Consider the following 18,200-nt stretch of genomic DNA (forward strand, 5'->3'; position numbering starts at 1 on the left):
TTATTTATTTTTAATCAATCTATATTCATGTGAAGTGTAGCTCATCTGCATTTTTCTTTCCCTGGAACCTAAATGTATATTATGAGTTTGAATCCATCAGAAACTAAGTCAGTCAAAATCAAATTTAACTACATACGAAGTGAAAACGATTTGAATTTCGCAAATCAAAGTGATAGTTAAAGCAACCAAACTGTGTCAGAAATGTTCCCAAATTACTAGGTAAGGCTTTTATCAGCTCATCATCTGATCCAATAATTTTAATTGTGGCATTTCATTCGGCATGTCGCCGCACGACTTCTATGATACTCAAAGTCTCACATATATAATTTGAAAGGGGGGGTCTGGGGGGGCGGCGCCCCCTCAGCAGGTAGCTTGGGCTACTTGTTTTACTCCAGGACCTGCAGTATTTCTCTACACCTTTGATCAGTGCTGTTCAATGTTCAGAAAAGTACCAAGAAAAATATTTACCAGATGTGTGCACGCCTGGTTCTTTTACTTTAGTCTCTGGTTTTTTTTTTTAACTATGTTGAGTTTTAGTTTTGTGAAACTTTGGCAGACTTGAGTTAAATAAAGCTTGAGATATTACATTTCAACTCTGCTGAGGACACAATTTGGCTAAATTTGTACAGCAACTGGACTAGAGGATTAGGTAAGGGTGTGGTAGAGATGGGAGAAAACATCATGAATGGAGCCAACCAATAACATTTTATTACTGCAAGAGAACATGAACACAAAAAAGAAAAACAAGAAAATTTTTTGGGCGGAATGTCCATACTAGAATTAAATTTCCTAAAACATTTTTTACACCTTTTACACACTATTAAACACACAATAACAACATATGTATTATGACACTCCACAGCCTATTAACATTGAGACAAAAGTTGGGGTTTGGTGTGCAGCCAGATATTCAACATTAGTTGTTAGCTTCAGAAGCTACCTTCATCAAAATACATAAAACGCGGCAAATGGAAGTTCCATTGGCCAAGGTCATTAAAGTAAGGTTCTAAGGAGATTTAATTAAGAATTTTCTAATCTGTTAAAGATTGAAAAAAAAGGGTTGCACCTTTTTTTCTCGATCCAATTTTTCAGAGATGAAAAAATAATATGTTATGTAAATCATTATGGCTGAACCCTAACATGTGTCGAGTGTGTCTATACCCACTTTCATTTTTGTTGATAAACAGAAATTCATTTAATTTAAAGATTCAGGGCCCAAAGCTGCCTGCAAACCATATAAACATGCCTTTAATTGGCAGAATCAGCTAATCAGTGAGTTCATGTTCAACTTGATGTACAATTAGATCCATCAGCGATTTGCGGAAGGTAAAACAGTGTTTGGGCCAATACTGATAAATTTGTGGGTTGGAAAGATACACAACAAATGAGCCGGACAGGCTCATAAGGAAAATTTTCGAAATGCATGAAAATATCAAGAAAAGTGGGTTCCTGCGCAACGTTTTGACATTGGCAAAATTATAAATTAGCTCACAAAATATAAATGCAGGTTCAGATGATTTTCTTTGAAGGGGTGATTACAAGATGTTAGACAAAAAATGTGTTCAGCAATTTCTTTTCTCACTTGAACTACATCGACTCTTGAGCCCATTGGTTTTTATTGCATCTGAGGGTTTGAAGGTTGGAAGCAAGATCCATCCATATAGGTCAGCCATTGCGCAGATTTCCCCGCTCGGGGTAAGCCCCTTTCCATTGGCTCGTGACGTCAGCATTACTGCCGCGAAAACCAGAAAAGTCGGAAACAATGCTTTTCTTATGGGAGAGAGCAAATTTTTCTTAATGAATCATTTAAATTTCTTACTTTTAAATCCTTTGAAACTTTCTGTGTGTCGAAAAGAACGTTTAGACATTAGCATTCAGGGTTTCGATTTTGCCGAATTTGTGTTCTTTCATTTTTACAGTTTACTCTGCATCAGCCATTTTTACACGCGAATCTATACCACTAGATGGCTTGTTACATCGCTGACTTCAAAAATCATTTAAAAATATAAAAACGCAAATTCAGCTGAATTGAAACCCTTGACGCTAATTTCTAAACGTTCCTTTCGACACTCAGAAAGCTTCAAAGAATTTAAAAGTAAGAAATTTAAATGATTCATTAAGAAAAATTTGTTCTCTCCCATAAGAAAAGCATTGTTTCCGACATTTCTGGTTTTCGCGGCAGTAATGCTGACGTCATGCGCAGAAGATTCTCATTTGGGTTTCGGGAATGACTGACCTATATGGATGGATCTTGGTTGGAAGGAGGGAGATGCAGAATTTCAGTACATACCACAGCACTCCATCAGACATATGTATATCTCTATTTAGTGTCAACTTTAAATTTAGACATGCTGTGTAAACAGAGACTACAACAGACGGATTCCTGCAGTTGGAATCCAAACATTATTTATGGATTTTATCATTCTCTGAACTCACCAAATTCTTGCTGTCAACCGATCAAATTGGACTTCTAAGAAAGATACACCATGAAAGCAATTTATTGAGAAAAACAGAGTAAAATATACTCTCTTTGTTCTTTTGTCCGATTATTCCTTCAGATTTTTTTACATCTCTGCTGTTTATCTTAACAGGACTTATTAGTTAACAAAATTAGTATTGAGGTTGCAAACCAATTGCTACGTTTCTCAGCATAAGTAAATCAGGAAAATTCAATCTTCAATGAGATTATGGTTAAAAAACATTCTAAGAATGTTGCATATAGTAGAATTTTTTTCAAATCGGAATGATAGTGTGGTAACCAATGACTAAGTAAAGGAAAATGAAAAGTTTATACATGAAATAAGTTACATTTTATTGAAAAAATACCCAAGCATACCGGTGTTTTTGCACCATCATCAAGGTCAAAATTTAGGAATTCAATGCCACAATCATAGACTATCTAAGCTCAAAATTTATGGGTAACATTTTTTCTTGAAACAGTAAAATTCCTCTCTTCTAATTCTTGGTTGGTCGTTAAGGTTCTGAGTAATTCTTGACTTTTCACCCTGATGATGGTGCTAAGACAACCGAAACTTTTCAATGAAACGTAAGCTTTTAACCTATTAACTTTACATTTTTTTTTTTGAAACTTGGATATCACACAATTATTTCGTTTAATAAGGCTAGAATTATTTTAGTGTGATTTTAAACACAAACATGCTTTATTAAAAAATATTTCTTCAATACCTTCTCTTATAAATGAACGGAGATCCTTTTTAAAAGAACATTTTACAAGGATACAGTCCCTTAATGAATTTTAGAAATTAAAGGGATAAATTACTAAGTCCATTTCCGATAAATTAGTAATTTTCATCTCTCATATGAAATCTTCAACAAGGGGAAAACATCTTTAGATAGAGCTAACCGTTTCAATCGCCTTACTTTTTACATCTTAAATGCTTAGTGCTGGAACCAAAAATAATCTCACCACTTTAATTTTATAAAATTTGGAAAATAAATTAAGGATTGATACAAGTTAATGATTTAGATTGTCCTAAGAGTTTGGGTTATTTATTTTTGCCAATGGTTTCTGGTCAAATGTTTCTGAAAATACAACTTCAGTCCCTTTCCTACATGGGTACAATCAAATGGCAAAGGCTTTAGGAGAGCTCTTCTTTCAGCAAACAAAATTTCATCATACACATGGCTCAAACTCTATTAAAGGGGGAAAAAGCATGTACTGATAGAGTTCAGGAATTGGTTGACCGACTTCTATTGAGACTAAATGCAATAATTAATGTTGTAGAAGTTGAAACTTTAAAAGTAGGCCAACTTATTAGTGAACTTAGATAGTTGAAGTGGGGGAGGAGCCGTTTAAAGGAAAAGATAATTTATGTCTAATATTTCTAGCATTGGTGATTCCTGGTATTTATTGAGGGAGGAAATTTTTATCTTGCCTAAATTATTAATTTTTATTGATACTTTATACCCACTTGTTTTAAAAAATAAAATCAAACCTTACAAAGTTGATTGGTGCTCTTTTTAATCCAACATCAATTGGAATTAATCGGTTCAAAACACAAAGCAACTAAAACATGAAGAGACTAATGAGATTGATTTATCGTTAGAGAAACTAACAATTGGTTAAAAACCCTTATTTTTCTAATAATTAAACTAATGTCATTAGTTAGTACATAAATACTAACAGTGTGGCAACAACAAAAGAACTACAAAACTTAATTCTACCAGTCTCTACTACATCTATAGGTTTTTAATTTAAGAATTTAAAAAATACATTCATGTCAAACCAGACAAACCGGGAAGATTGTAACAGACGCAGGATTGAAGAAGAAAACTATTAACTCCGAATTTTTTGGTGAAAGCTAATTAAAAATGCAATCTCTGGGAGCATAAGATTACAGACAGTTGGCACAGGAAAGTGATGACATAAAGTATCCAGTCAAGGAAAACATATGCAACATACGTAAAATATGAAATATACGTAAATATTGGACAGATAGGGAGCAAGAAGGGTGACTCTTATGAGGGTTAACAAGAGATTAAGTCCCTTTAATTTTTTCATGATAACTATTGAAAACAGAAAAATTATAAGTGCACAACAAGAGAGTTTTGAAAACCCTCTTTTCAATGATTTCTTTCACTCGTTACACCCAATATGCCATGATCTTTCATCCACAGACTAGTTGATGTCAGTTGCAATCAAATTAAGATATATGATCAATGCTGCGAATATTATTAAAAATACTATTTAAAAAAAAAAAAAAAAAAAAACACAGGTGGACTGAGACTAGGGATATTATACAAGAATGTACAAGATACACTTTTCTCAGGCACAAAATCCATTATGATCGACCACACCAGCACATATGGTGGACAGTGACTCGGCAGAATGGCCTTAATGTTGATCTCTTACTCAGGCTTGATCCTGCATAAAGTGATTCTATGTTCGGAGAAATCAATTAATCGATATAAATAATGGCACCTGATGAAAAATCAGCAAGGCTTTGTCATTAGGACTGACTGCTGGATAAAAACACGTCGGTGATATGGTTTTTCACAGTGGTCCTGAACCTGAAGAAAGTGTGCCTCAAGGATACAGTTATGAGTTAATTGCAGGTCATTGAAAAAATATTGCTTTTCAAAAATGTATCTGGTAAATAGATAAAAAAATAGAAATTTGGGCGGAGGGGGAGAAGGTAGGACTAAGCATCAGCATTTGCAAAATCTCTATTTTTTGGCAGCTAAAATTAAATTGTTCTCTTTACTTCCGCTTTTATCTACCAAAAAATTGAGATACTTAGAGGAGAAAGACAGTTACCAGTACCTGTTGGAGAATGTGCTTCAGAGAAAAAGTGCTGCAATTAATCATGTGAAAATGGTAATTTTTCATGTAAATAACTTTTGATGGAATATGAATTTAATTTACAGAATAATGACATTGGAGATTTGAAAACTTGAGGTTGCAAATAGGACTAGGTATGTAATTAAGTATGCGTATCGAAAATTGTAAGGTTTTATTCACATGGCCAGAATTTGAAAGGCCCTCAGAGAGCTTTGAATACCAAATCTCACTATAATTTTGCAGCTTCAATGTTTGACAAACTCTAAATGCTGGTATCCCAACTTCATCAGTAAGCTTCTTTAATAATGATTATGATGGAGAAGGAAGATTTGAAAACTGATCATGAGTTGCACATAAAATTTTGAAGGGAGGGAGCGTTGATAACTATATTACAAAGGAGGGAGCTGGTCTAGCCTGGTGCTTTATCACGATCAATATTTTTTCATTAAAAAAAACGAGATTTTTTGAAGAGGAACATTCTTGCATCATGTACATGTAAGAGAGAAATTGATAAAAAGTAGGAGTAAGGGTACATTTGGTGGTTATAAAAACTCAATTTAGAGAAAACTCAAACAAAATCAATTTCTCTATGTGTAGCCAACAGACACTTAAACTTGAGAGAAATTTTTCACATAAGAGCTGCTCAAAAATTCAAATTTTTTTTTTTTACTTCACAGCTAATGAATCTACAAATAACGATTCAGTGAGAGGAAATTTTGTTTCATGCCGCAATCGTACGCTGAATTTGGAAGTCAACAGTCATCGCTCAACGGCTGAAATTTCTCAAATCCAGTTATTTTCATCCAGATTTTTATCAAATCTATTCCAATAGTTCAGACAAATCCGACATTATCCGGTGGTTGCTGAGCCTCGTTGCTAAATTTTTTTGTGACACGCGCAAAATTCAGGCATCGGGCTGATGACTTCCACATTCAAACCACATTCAGCTCCTACACTGAGCAAGTGATTCTGGCCTTATTTGAAATTTTTCTCATTGTTTAAGAAAGATGCTGGATATAAAGTATTCTTCAATGCCATGTGAGAGCAGGTCAAAATAGTTATGAGGACTATCACGTTTTTTGTTCAAACAACCAAAACCAAATAAACAGCTTTTGGTTAGAGGAGTTTCATCTCCTCAATTTCATTTTTCTTGGGCAATGAAACATATCAACTGTAATAATTGTTGTACAAGGGTTGTATGATTGTATTTTATCAAAGTATATACCAAACATTAGTCAATCTCAATAAAGTGTCACCCGAAGAAGAAGAAAAAAAAGGACCAAGTTCATACTTAGGAATTGATTTTCAATGAAGAAATGGATATACTTTGTGAGTCATCATTTTTACTTGCTAATGGAGAATATATGCTCCCTTTGGCCAAATTTTTTCCAGGACCTTTCCTCAACTCTTTATTCACACCTACTGCTGTTAGAAGTTGTCCTAGAAGTGATTTGTTTGGCCCTTTCGGCACAATTTGACTAGAGTTGGGACTGATGAGCCTTTGATCTGGTCCATTCCAAGGAACATAATCCCGTCTGGAAAAAAAAAAAAATTATTTCACGTTAAATAAAAATAAACTCTTAAAATAAAATAAATAAGAACATTTTTTTTTAAAAAAAAAGAAAGAAAGAAATCAAGTTCCTTGTACTTAAGAACACACAGAAACACCACATAGGTGAGAGCAAAGGCTGAAAAAACAAGGTAAGGCAGTAATAACTTACATGAGTAACGATTCATTAGGACCCTTAACAAGGCTCGAGTTTGCGCCAGCAGTTTTCAAACGTAATGGTGATTTGAACGTTTTGTCTTCTGCAACACTTGTTCCTTTGGAGACTCTCCTAAAAAATAATAAAAATTCAGTTGATGAATACAGAATGCAAAAGAAAAAGTAGAATATTGGTACAATTGAATGCAATTTAACTTCAATTCTTTGTGAGGAAACGGAACGGATGAAGCTGCAAAAATAGCCAAAAATCTGATAAAATGCAGCACTGTTGTAACACACATAAAAGAATGCAGCAAACAGCATGTTAAAGAAATATAGAGTAAAAACGATAAATCTTTCACATTGACGAGATAGTTGTACAAACTGATTGCGGTAGACTGGCGGTGGATTTGCAGTTTTCTGCCTCCGGTAGTTGTACTTTTAATTGGGTCAAATCTAGGAGAGTTTTTGAGATTTTCTGAAGTTTTGCCTACTTACTGATTGAGCAAATTACAGTTTACTACTTTCATTGCTAAAGATAAAAGAGATTGAAGAGTTGAAATTCTTTTGACCAAACGCTGTTTATTTGGTTTTTCTTGTTTGAACAAAAAATGTGTTGGCCGTCATATATATTTTGAACTGTTCTAACATGGCATCGAAGAGTCCACCTTGCATGTTACGCAAACAAGAAAAATATTTAAAAAAAGTAACTGATGATTTTAGGAGAAAGTGATGGTTTTGCCTTTCACGCATAAATTAATGGAGGAGGATCACTATACCTGAGGACTTCTTTCCTTGTTTTTGAATGTTTTGACATGTTTTCCTTGTTTAAAGCGCTGGAATCTACGTTTTGATCAGAGGACGAACCAACAATCAAAGGTGAGGCATAAACAGAGGTACTCTCCGTACAGTTGTCATTTCTAAAAGAAACATAGGAGTAAACTATTAATTACAATTCAGTCTAGAAAAAGAAAAGGGGGAAAAAAACTGCAACTTTAATAAAAAAATTTGCCCATGACAAAGCGTATTCGCAAAGAAAGTTTGGGGAATTGCAAAAGCTGCCTTGCAAATGGAGTCGTCTGCGCAGGGAAGTTTTAGTATTTAGGTTACTTTAATTCCACTCATTCTCAACGGATGAAACTATATACATTGGTTTGATATCTCAACCAACAAGCAATGCTACCAATCTATGACAAATTTTGAATTAAGTTTTTACAGTAATTTTTGAGTATATAAGTGAAGCAAATTTTTTCTCATTCTCTATATCTAACCTCACTAGTTTCATAAACATAAAAACGTGCTTGCGATGCTTGTTTCTCTTTTTTCAAGCCATTGCATGCATGTTTAAAACTTCACTTTCTAGTTCTATCTGACATAATACATTCCTTTGTTCCTACATTCCAACACGTTTGTAAGAGTGGCTAAAATTGTAGTCACAAAACAAATGTAAGAGCTTGGTTTTTTTTTTTTCCTGTAGATAAGACTCTTCCAATGATATAAGTCAGAGGAGAAAAGTGAACTTTCAATCAGAAAACATTCTGAACAATACCAAAGAATCAAAAAAATTAATTCAGCACTGCAAGGTTGGATTACATAAGGAATAATTGGGCATGAGCTGTGAGGGTCGTTTATCTTCTAATTTAGAGGCCAAGGGAATGTTAAAATACCAAAGCTAGTGATTAATTAATATTAAAATTGTAAACCAATGAAAAATCATCAAATTATTAGAAAGTTTAGTTAGCTTCTTCCATTCTTTCTTCGTCTTCAAAGATTCTCTGATAAAGACCAGTTTATGAGGTTGCCGGGAATTTGACATAAACAAAAAAAACAACTGAAAATTGTTACCACTTACTCTGTCAGTATTTTTTCTTTACAGCAATCATCCGTTTGGTCTTCTTGCTCTCCTTGATCTACGGTTGTTTTCAAGATAATAGCAGCTCGTTCTTCATCGTAGTTGGTGCTATCTAAAGCAAGGGCTATAACTCTTTCAGGGATTGTCTTGAACTGTTCTTTGAGTTTCACTTTCACTGAAAGGCAATTAAAATTTCGAAATAATAGTCAAATAAGATACAAAGTGGGTAGGATTTTTAAAAAAGGCTTACAAACTTTTGAAATTTTCCTGCAACAGTGAATCAGTATTAGAGGAAAAATCCTGTAAAAGAAGGGGATTTTAGTCAAGATAGTACACACTAACTAATTATGAGAAATTTCAGTCATTGAAACAACTGAAAAATCTGCGAGGGGCAAAATATTTTGATTTCGACTCAACTTCATTGACAAAGAAAATTTAAGTAAAATTCATACGTATAAACACTTTAATTTGACTTTGAATGCTTTGGCAGCTTCAAATCAAACGTTGGCCTGATTAGGTTAGTCTACTGAGCTTAACATGACAACAGATTTAGCTGGGGAAAAAAAAATTATTTCTGTGAAAAAAGGAAGTTATTTCAATGCCATTCAGAGAAAAAAGGGATACCATCCTTTTCTGAGGAAAACATAAAACTTCAGATGAGACCATAAAAAAAGAAACTGCATTAGAACGAGAATTAAACTTACTGTCTTGTTTTTCTTCTAAACTTCTCATTCGAGGAGGTAGTGCCGATGATACCGAGCGGCGCTGAGACTGGAGCAGCTGCCTTAGCTTTTCTTCCTCCTCTTCCGCTTCATCCCTTTTCTTCAGAACGACTCTTGGTGTTGGTGTGTCTCTCTTGTTAAATCCCATCGTTAATAATTGTTCTGTAGCCAGATGAACATTGTTATCTGCTCCACACAGAGTATCCAGCAATACAGTCTCCTCCACAACAGGGAATACGCTTTTTAGATACCTGTTCACAAATGAAATTATTAGAAAAAAACTTCGCAAAAATGTAAGAACCTTAAAAAACCAATTAAGTTAATTTATAATTTGATTTCTCACGAGTAATTATTAGTTTTTAATTTGAATTTTAAGTTATAAATAAGATTTTAAATCAGTGGCTTAGTGCCAGAGGATCAGAGCTATATTTCCAAGGGGCCATTCGTAAATTACGTGAAACTCTGGGGGGAAGGTGGGACTAAGAGAGTGTAAAGTCATTATGCTTTTGCAAGATAAAGGATAGGGACCTACATAACAAAAGCATTACGAGGAGGAGGCGGGGGTGAAAAACCCGAAATTTAGCATTGTGTATTTTATGAATAGCTCTATGGGATCCAGGATCCTATCATAAAATTTTCAAAAGATCATTAGGAATGTACGAGATAACTGAACTATGGAAAAATACAGGATTTTCGAGTTTCACCATCCATTCAAAGCTCCTGCACTAGAGCTGTTCGAACCTTCAAAATGCTAGAACTGGTTTAAATCAGATGGCTGGTTTCAATTACATTTTTTTTGGTTTATTGTGGTTTGATCAGTAAAAGCCAGTTTTAACAGGTGTTAGTAATTTTTTGCAACTTCATAGGAGTTCACATAAGATCATAGTTCCGAGGAACTTTTTCTTCAGGGAATTTTACTAATTTTTTGAAGTTTTTTATAATTTTGCTGATTTGGAGGTCGCTCCGTAGTGATTAAAAAATTTCAAGAGAATCTAAGGTTTGCAGAGCCCTACAACATATTTTAAAAATACAAAAACGCGATTTCCTTAATGTTAGTAACAATATTTCAGAAAAAGGATGGCTAAAAAAATCGTAAAGTAAAAAAAATGTTTTCAACAAATATTTTCTATGCTACCATGCTACTGATAATACCTTAACATGCCAACACTTGCAAGCTACACTTAAACTTTAGGGGTTACAGGAGTTAACTAGAAAAAAGTTAGTTTGAATGACTCAATAGAAAAATGTATATGCATTAATATAAGATGAAGGATGGACTAGTATCAATACGCGCGTTCCATTGATTAATCCATTTATTTGAAGAAAAGATTAAAATGGAGATGAAAAAATTGCAAACATGATTCTTAAAATAGGATTTAGTTAAAAAGTTAGGATAGCATATCTTTTACAGCCCTCTAAAGTAGATTAATTTATTTGCAATAAGCGCAACAAAGGCAATCCACAACAGGTATACTTCTCCTGATAATTACTTCAAATTGTAGACTTCGTTCCGATTTTAACTGACAAATAAGGTAAGTTTCAACAAAAACTGGATTTCAGACACTTCAGACGATTCAAAACAGAAAAAAACAAGATAGCTAACTTTACTACATTCATTAGTTAAATTAAAAGAAGAGTAACAAGGTTGTATAAATGAAATAAAAAGTCAGAATAAAAATTCTTACTTCAAATAAAAAAAAAATAATGCACGCCAGATTATTTTAAGGACAAAGAAAGATTCCTTAAAGGGGGGGGGGGGGGAAGGGAAAAAAAAAAAAAAAATTCCAACGGTTTTTTATTCTAATTTTCAGAGGTATGGAACCATTCACCTTGGATTGAGAGGAAACAAACAAATATAATTAGAATCTCCTCACCTTAACACTTTTTTCATTGCACTGTTTACTCCCGACTTAAAACTACAGTAAAGAGCATGTTAGATAGACAGATCAAACACCACAGAGCTAGATTAGTTGTGGAATTTAGAAGTGGTTAGTGTTTCCCTTTCCGAAAAAGTCGTTCACATCAAATACATTACCGAGACAGGTGAGAATCATTTTTGCCGCTGAGAAAGTGAAAACGCTTCTGTTTGTCCGTGATCATTAAGGTAAGGTAATGTCAAAATCGGCAAAAAGATTGTTGGTAGGTATTTTACGTACGGTCGGATGAGCATTACGTCCTATAAAAACAAAATTAAAAATGAGGCAATTCGTTCATGCAAATGATGCAAAGTCAAAAAGGTGGACAAAAAATAAAAAGAAAAAAAAACCGAGAGAAATAAAAAAAAATGTAATAATGAAAAGAACTGAACTTGATCATCGAAGTCTGCTGAAAGATAAATAAACATAGGATTATGTAGTTGGGTGAGCTGACTGGATCATCAGATTAACACAAAAGATAAAATTTAAAACCAAATGATCATCAAAAAAATGGAGACAAATACGTGCAATCATAAACATGGCAACACTAACTTCTTCACAAATTCGATACAAAATTAGAATAGTTGCTACAAATCATTCTTTTGCACAAACACTGCACATTATCAATACTCAACAATAACTACACATCAACTACATTTGTTTTCGCTGCTGCTGCTGAAATTGATAAAATAATAAAATTGCAGGAAAAAATAATAATAATAAAATAAGAAAAATACTTATTTCCTGTGTGAGGAAGTTATTCTTAAAAAAAAATAAAGAAAAACTAGTAAACTAAAAAGAAAAACTTTCTAAAAAAAAAGAAGTGTTTCTAATTCATTAAAATCTCTGTTAACTTGCAGAATCAGCAATATGAATTAAAGAAAGGGGAGAGATTATACTGGGTCACTTGCGCTAGTCACAAAATCGTGCTTTAGTGGTTTGGTGAGATTATGGGTGAGCAAAATTGGATAAGATCTGTTCGAAAGCCAAGTTTCTGCGTCCAATATTCACAGAGTTTGAGAAACACTGTGTATGATGTCATCCACCACTGAAGTACCAACCATAGTTTCTTCGATCTTTGATTCATCAATTAGTGATATACATGTTTGTACTTTTTGCTCCACTTAAAACACGAATGAAACCAAGATGGATGAAACCATGGTATGCACTACAGTGTTGGAGACGCCAAACACTGTGTTTTTTGATTAGCAACATTTCCTTTAATATTGGATGTAGAAACTTGGCATTTTGACTGATCATATTATTTTTTGCTAGTTTATTAGTTTGAGTGATAAAAAATTAAGTATCTAATAAAATAAACCTTAAATTAACAGGGATTGAAAGTTTTCCTGACTTTAGCCATAATATGTATGGATTAATGGAAAAAAAATAAATAATCGAATCGTAAAATAATAGAAAAAAAAAAATAATAAAATCATAGAACTGAGAAAACACAGCCGCAAAGTCTAAACAATGACTCTTAAATTAAATTGTAGATGGAGAAAAGTAGTTTTCATTAAATAACACCTAACTACGAGAAAATGACTATGCAATAGGAATGACTATGGATGCAATAAAACCATAAAAACCTTAGTTTCATTTTTGGAGAAGAATGGGGCCGTGGAGATGTATTTCGAAAAGGTGATGTTATTATGCCAACACCCGATCGAGGGCTATCTTTCCCACCCGGAGGTGGAGTCATTTGGAGAGAATACTGTCTGCCTGAAAGGGAACTGGTGTAAGGACCAGGGGTGGCTAGAGGATGTTTCTCAACTTGCAGAGCACTTACCACCACAGCCTCCCTATTGTGGTACCTGAAAAGTTGAGTCATTAAGGCAAAAGTAGAGGCGCTTTCAGTTGTCAAGTCTTTGACTGAAACATGTTGATATCCTAACACAAATTTGATTACTACTCACATATATTTTCTCTGTGTATAGCCTTTTACATGGTTTTAGTTCTGATTTTTCTCTGCTTTTTTTGAGTTTGACATGTGTTTTTCTTTCATTATTCGCTTAGTCTCAAGTTTTTAACAAGAGATATGTACAAACTTTTTTTTTTTCGAGAGTTGCCGGTTTAATCATTGATGATTCACGGCAGTCCATTCCTTCCTTTCTCAAGACGTATTATTTCAGTACACCGTGCAAAGAGCTTCTTCTATTTAGTCAGCTTGAACATCATTTTAGAATTTTTTTATTTCAGGGAGTATTTTCCATTACTCAGGAACTTTCATTATAAGCTAATGTTTCTGATCAATTTATACTTTGAATTGATGTTCTCTGTACAGTCCAACTGGCTTTATGAAAAAAGCTACTGTTTGTAAAAAAGTTCTCTTTCATACGATTATTTTGGGTGTTTCACTTCCATGACTTGGCCACTTAAGCCCTTTCACCCAGTTACAGTCACACACAAAAATCAACGAATGGAAAAAATATACTCACTTGAGCAGCAATGTTTTGATGTGTGTTTCTCCTACAGTTGGGAACAAAGCGCTAATTTTCGCCACGGACTGCTCTATTGTATTTGAGCTCCCATACGGACTTTCATTCATTTTATATGCATGATAATCTGCAGCGCTGGATCCCATCAGGGGGCTGTACGTTCGAGAGGGCAAAGGACTACATTTCCCATAGCTTAAGTGATCCTAGATAAAAAAAAAAAAAAAAAAAAAAAAAAAAAAAAAAAAAAAAAAAAAATATTAAAACAAGTTTGATGTACCTAACAAACGTGATTTTGAAGCTGATGCAAGCCAAGGAATAAGTGACTTGATTCAAGCAGAAAAATGCTCAAATTTATCGCCAAGAAGATTTTCCTTATGAATCAATAAAGAAAATAATGAATGTTTAAAGAAGAAAAGCTGCTTGTCTAAAAAGAAAAGTCACTTACATCAAGCAGAAACCCGCTTTCATTTAGCTATTTTATTTTTGATTCAAAATAAAATCTTCGTGCCGGCATACTCAAGAATGTTTCTGCCTAAATCGAGTCACTTTTTTCTCTAATGAAATGAAAAAAAATTTGCTGAACGTTATTAAATACGGATGCTAGGACTTGGTGAGTTTTTGGAGTACCGCTCTCTTTTTGTGCTGTAGTATCTTGATTTATTTTGAGAGGAAAGCTCCGTGCTCTAGAAGGATGCCTGTCATTCATAATTCGTTGGAGTGCCTTCGATTTCATGTGACACAGTGCAACACCTCTGTTGAGAAATAGTTACTTGAGGCGCCGCGTGGCACGCTGCGGCGCGGCGGGCGGGCGGCGAGCGCGAGACGCGCACTGGCGCCTACAAACCTAAGGGGATACTTCAAGCATTGCGCAATGCGTGAAGTATCCCTTTAGGTTGTAGGCGCCAGTGCGCGTTAGGCGCTAGCAGCACTCGCTCCCCTCCGTGTTAGGCTCCAATATTTAAACTCCCGGAGTCGGCGTTTTTCAACTCATGATTTTGAAATGTTTGCACACTCTGCATAGATTATTTACATTTAAATTGATGAAAAAAAATATGTATTAAAGGAAAATATAATATATATTTTGTAAATACTAAGGTGGTTCCAAGTCAACTTAAATAATTTCTGAAGCACTTTAATTTTTTCTTTTATATTTTGTGTTTTTACTGTGCTGCAGCGTTGTGCAACTAGACCCTCAAAATTGGACGAATTTGACTCTAAAAGATCAATGTACAAATGGGATAAAACTAAAAAGATTGCGTGCTATTCAGTTTTTTTTCCTCTTTTAGGTGTTCATTTTTGTATAGTTTCTTTCGACACAACTACAGCTCGATGCCATCGCTTGGAACAAGTTTTAAAAATATTTGCCACGTTTCAAAAATGTAAATGTTTTTAAGAAGGAGTAATATTTTCATTTAAAAAAAGAAAGAAAAAAAGAAAAAAAAGTAGTATATATAAGGTACATTTTAAGTAAAAAAATTTAAGGATAGAAATAAAACAAAACATTCACCAATGACAAATTGAAAAGGTGAATCAAAAGAAGAGAGTAACATTACATTTGAAAGAAGGGTTACCACAACAACACCTCCTTCTCTTTCAATTTTCTCATTTCGATTTTGTCAATATAATTTTGCATACGGTCTAAAATATAACGCTTCGACAAAGTCATTGTTGCTTATTTTAAGCGTGGATGTAAACTACTGGACAAAACAGGTGCGCAGACAAAAATTCATTAACGGAATGTCCTAAAACTAAATCAAGAATAAAATAATGCACTAACCTGGTGAAAATGATAAAAGGGTGGTTGATTGTAAGATGATCGAGCATCGCTGAGCTGCGGTGATCCATGCTAATGAAATACAAAAGAAAATATGATTAATAATATTTATGGGCTAAGTGCAAAGGCTCCACTGGCAAGCTCTAGTTTATATGTTTGACAAACTTGGAATTCTCATAAATTACTATGCTCGGTTGAAGTTCCTTGTTGTTGCTATCATGCTCTCATGCTTTATGAATTTTCTATTTACTTAAAATTTCATCAATTTTGCAAGCTAGTTTGAGTTTTCCTACCTATGATAATAGCTAGATAGTATAATATATATAATAATACAAATAATTATACATGTTATAAGACAGAGTAAAATCAATATAATTAAATTAAAATAGAATTAAGCTGAGCAATAGTTTACTTTTTCAGCTTTCATCCATTTTCAGGTATAAACTACGTTTTAACATTGCGTACCTACAAATATAATTTTCAATAACCAGAGTTCTCTACATTTTGTACATTTTTTGGTACATCTTGTTCAGAAAAATTCTATGAAGCTCTGGAGAGGGCATAGGGGGAGCCTCCTAAACCTGCCGCTGCTGTACTTTCAGAGAAAGATACCTAAGAAGAATTGAAAAGAACCTTGTGCCACCGCAACGTAGTCTGTCCCAGTTTCAGTAACTACAGCTCAGTGCAGAGAGCAGTGAGAGAGAGTGGAAAACAGAACGTAAGAGACTGTCTGGGAATTGGCAGAAAAACAGTTTAGGGAGGGAGTCTGTTGCATTTGGCTAGTGTGGTGAGGCATGGAATTTACGGCATGGTATTTTGGAGCACGCCTGCAGCTTTATTTCAATTATTATAAATGAGGCATAATATAAGAGAGATGACCTTAGGTATGATCATTGCAGCAAGAAATATCAAGGAAAATGCGTTTTTAGAATTTAATATTGGGAAATTGAATTCAGATGACACAAACACATGTTGGCAAACTGCTTTGAAAATGTGTGTTTCTGGTGTAATTTTGACTATCCTGCCTTGGCAGGTTCAACTTGCTACTCGGAATGACTGAGATATTGAAACCATCTGAACATCAGGTGAAAAATTTGTTCTTACTTGGATCGGAATTGACTCAAATGTTTGTCCTGATAAGGAGAGTGGTCCCCTCCGTAAACGAGGATCCTCCAGGGATGCATTTCTGGTAATGTAATTCACGTAATACCTGCAAGTCAGACAGCAAGCAATGCAATGAATAATGGTTTTTGAGATGCTGCAACATCTGAGACTCTTTTGTCTTGGTGCAAAGTTTTACCAAGCATCCATTGACATAGAGAAGAAGACCTTGATCGAGAGGCTCATATTTAGTCTAGTAGCCCATTCTGCTATTGAAGCCTTACAAATGCATCACAGATTATGGATAGATTGATATATAGGAGTATAAGCCCTGGACAGTATTGACATTTTCAGTGAGTAGTAGATTATCTCATCAGGCGGTAGTGGAAAGAATCCTGACAAAACTCTGTTCGGGGCTATTAGAAGTCCCTCAACATTGTTCGATGAGCATCAGCAATTTTAAAAGATGCAAGAGATCGGAGAACAAATGAAAATCTATGAAATTGAAGGTGCTGCATATTGGTATTTTACATGTTGATTTGCTATTTTAGTGTATGAACGTTCGACATCATCTGAAAAGAGGAGACTTAAAATGTTGATTCCCAAAAATCTAAACAGATATTACTTAATTAGGTTATGTGAGGACAGAGAATCGTGCTCTTGATTAGTCTATGCTCAAATAAAAGGATGACAATATCTTGATGGTTTGCATACTTCTGAAAACCAAAATGAATGTTCCGAATTCAAATAGATAAAAGTGAATTAATGAAAATAATCATAAAGAATAATGTTAGAGCAACACGCGCAGGGGTAAGGAGCGTAGCCCAGTTAGATTGTTTCATACTTCAGCGTCACCTTACTTGAAGTCTACCTTCCAAGTCTTCATGATTAGAGGCTTCTATGGTAACACCATTTGGCAATTTTTGAGGAGAATTTGGATGGCTATACTGCAATTTCGGGGAAGTTGGGCTCCAGACTCAATGGTCCACTCGGTAACTACAGTAATTCTATTCTTCAGTGTCTGCTACACAGTAGAAATCTTACTGATGAGGCCTTCAAGTTGTTTGGTAAAAAAATTATTCTGACAGATCTACAGCCGGGCCTCAAAAGAGGTGAGGTGGGACAAGATCATGATTGGAAAAGATAGTTGAGTGACATGAGAGAAAGATCATCACCTTCGTCCAGTTTTGGGGTCATATTTGCTGTCCCATCCAGGAGGTAACACATTTAACTCGGCATAATCAGCCATTGTTCACATATTTAAAAGCACAGTAGCACAAAAACGTTAACAAAATTGTAGATTAACTGCAGATTCCACGAATCTTACACAACAATAAGAAATTATCCTGTGTTTTTGTTACCAAAAGTTATCGTTTGTTTGCTATTGCAG

The 18,200-nt window shown here is 34.3% G+C and overlaps 1 protein-coding gene across 1 annotated transcript; it reads right to left on the bottom strand.

Moving 5' to 3' along the window:
- Positions 1-684: 684 nt before the first annotated feature.
- LOC109035048 (uncharacterized) lies at positions 685-18,192 on the bottom strand. The gene is made up of 10 exons (XM_019048513.2): positions 17,986-18,192; positions 16,814-16,919; positions 15,713-15,781; positions 13,936-14,138; positions 13,087-13,311; positions 9,564-9,832; positions 8,860-9,034; positions 7,787-7,927; positions 7,024-7,140; positions 685-6,837 (listed from the first exon to the last, which is right to left on the bottom strand). The coding sequence occupies exons 1-10, from the start codon at positions 18,057-18,059 to the stop codon at positions 6,594-6,596; spliced, it is 1,623 nt and encodes a 540-aa protein (XP_018904058.2). The 5' UTR covers positions 18,060-18,192; the 3' UTR covers positions 685-6,593.
- Positions 18,193-18,200: the final 8 nt, after the last annotated feature.

Source organism: Bemisia tabaci, chromosome 3, assembly GCF_918797505.1.
Source record: "Bemisia tabaci chromosome 3, PGI_BMITA_v3".
NCBI lineage: Eukaryota > Metazoa > Arthropoda > Insecta > Hemiptera > Aleyrodidae > Bemisia > Bemisia tabaci.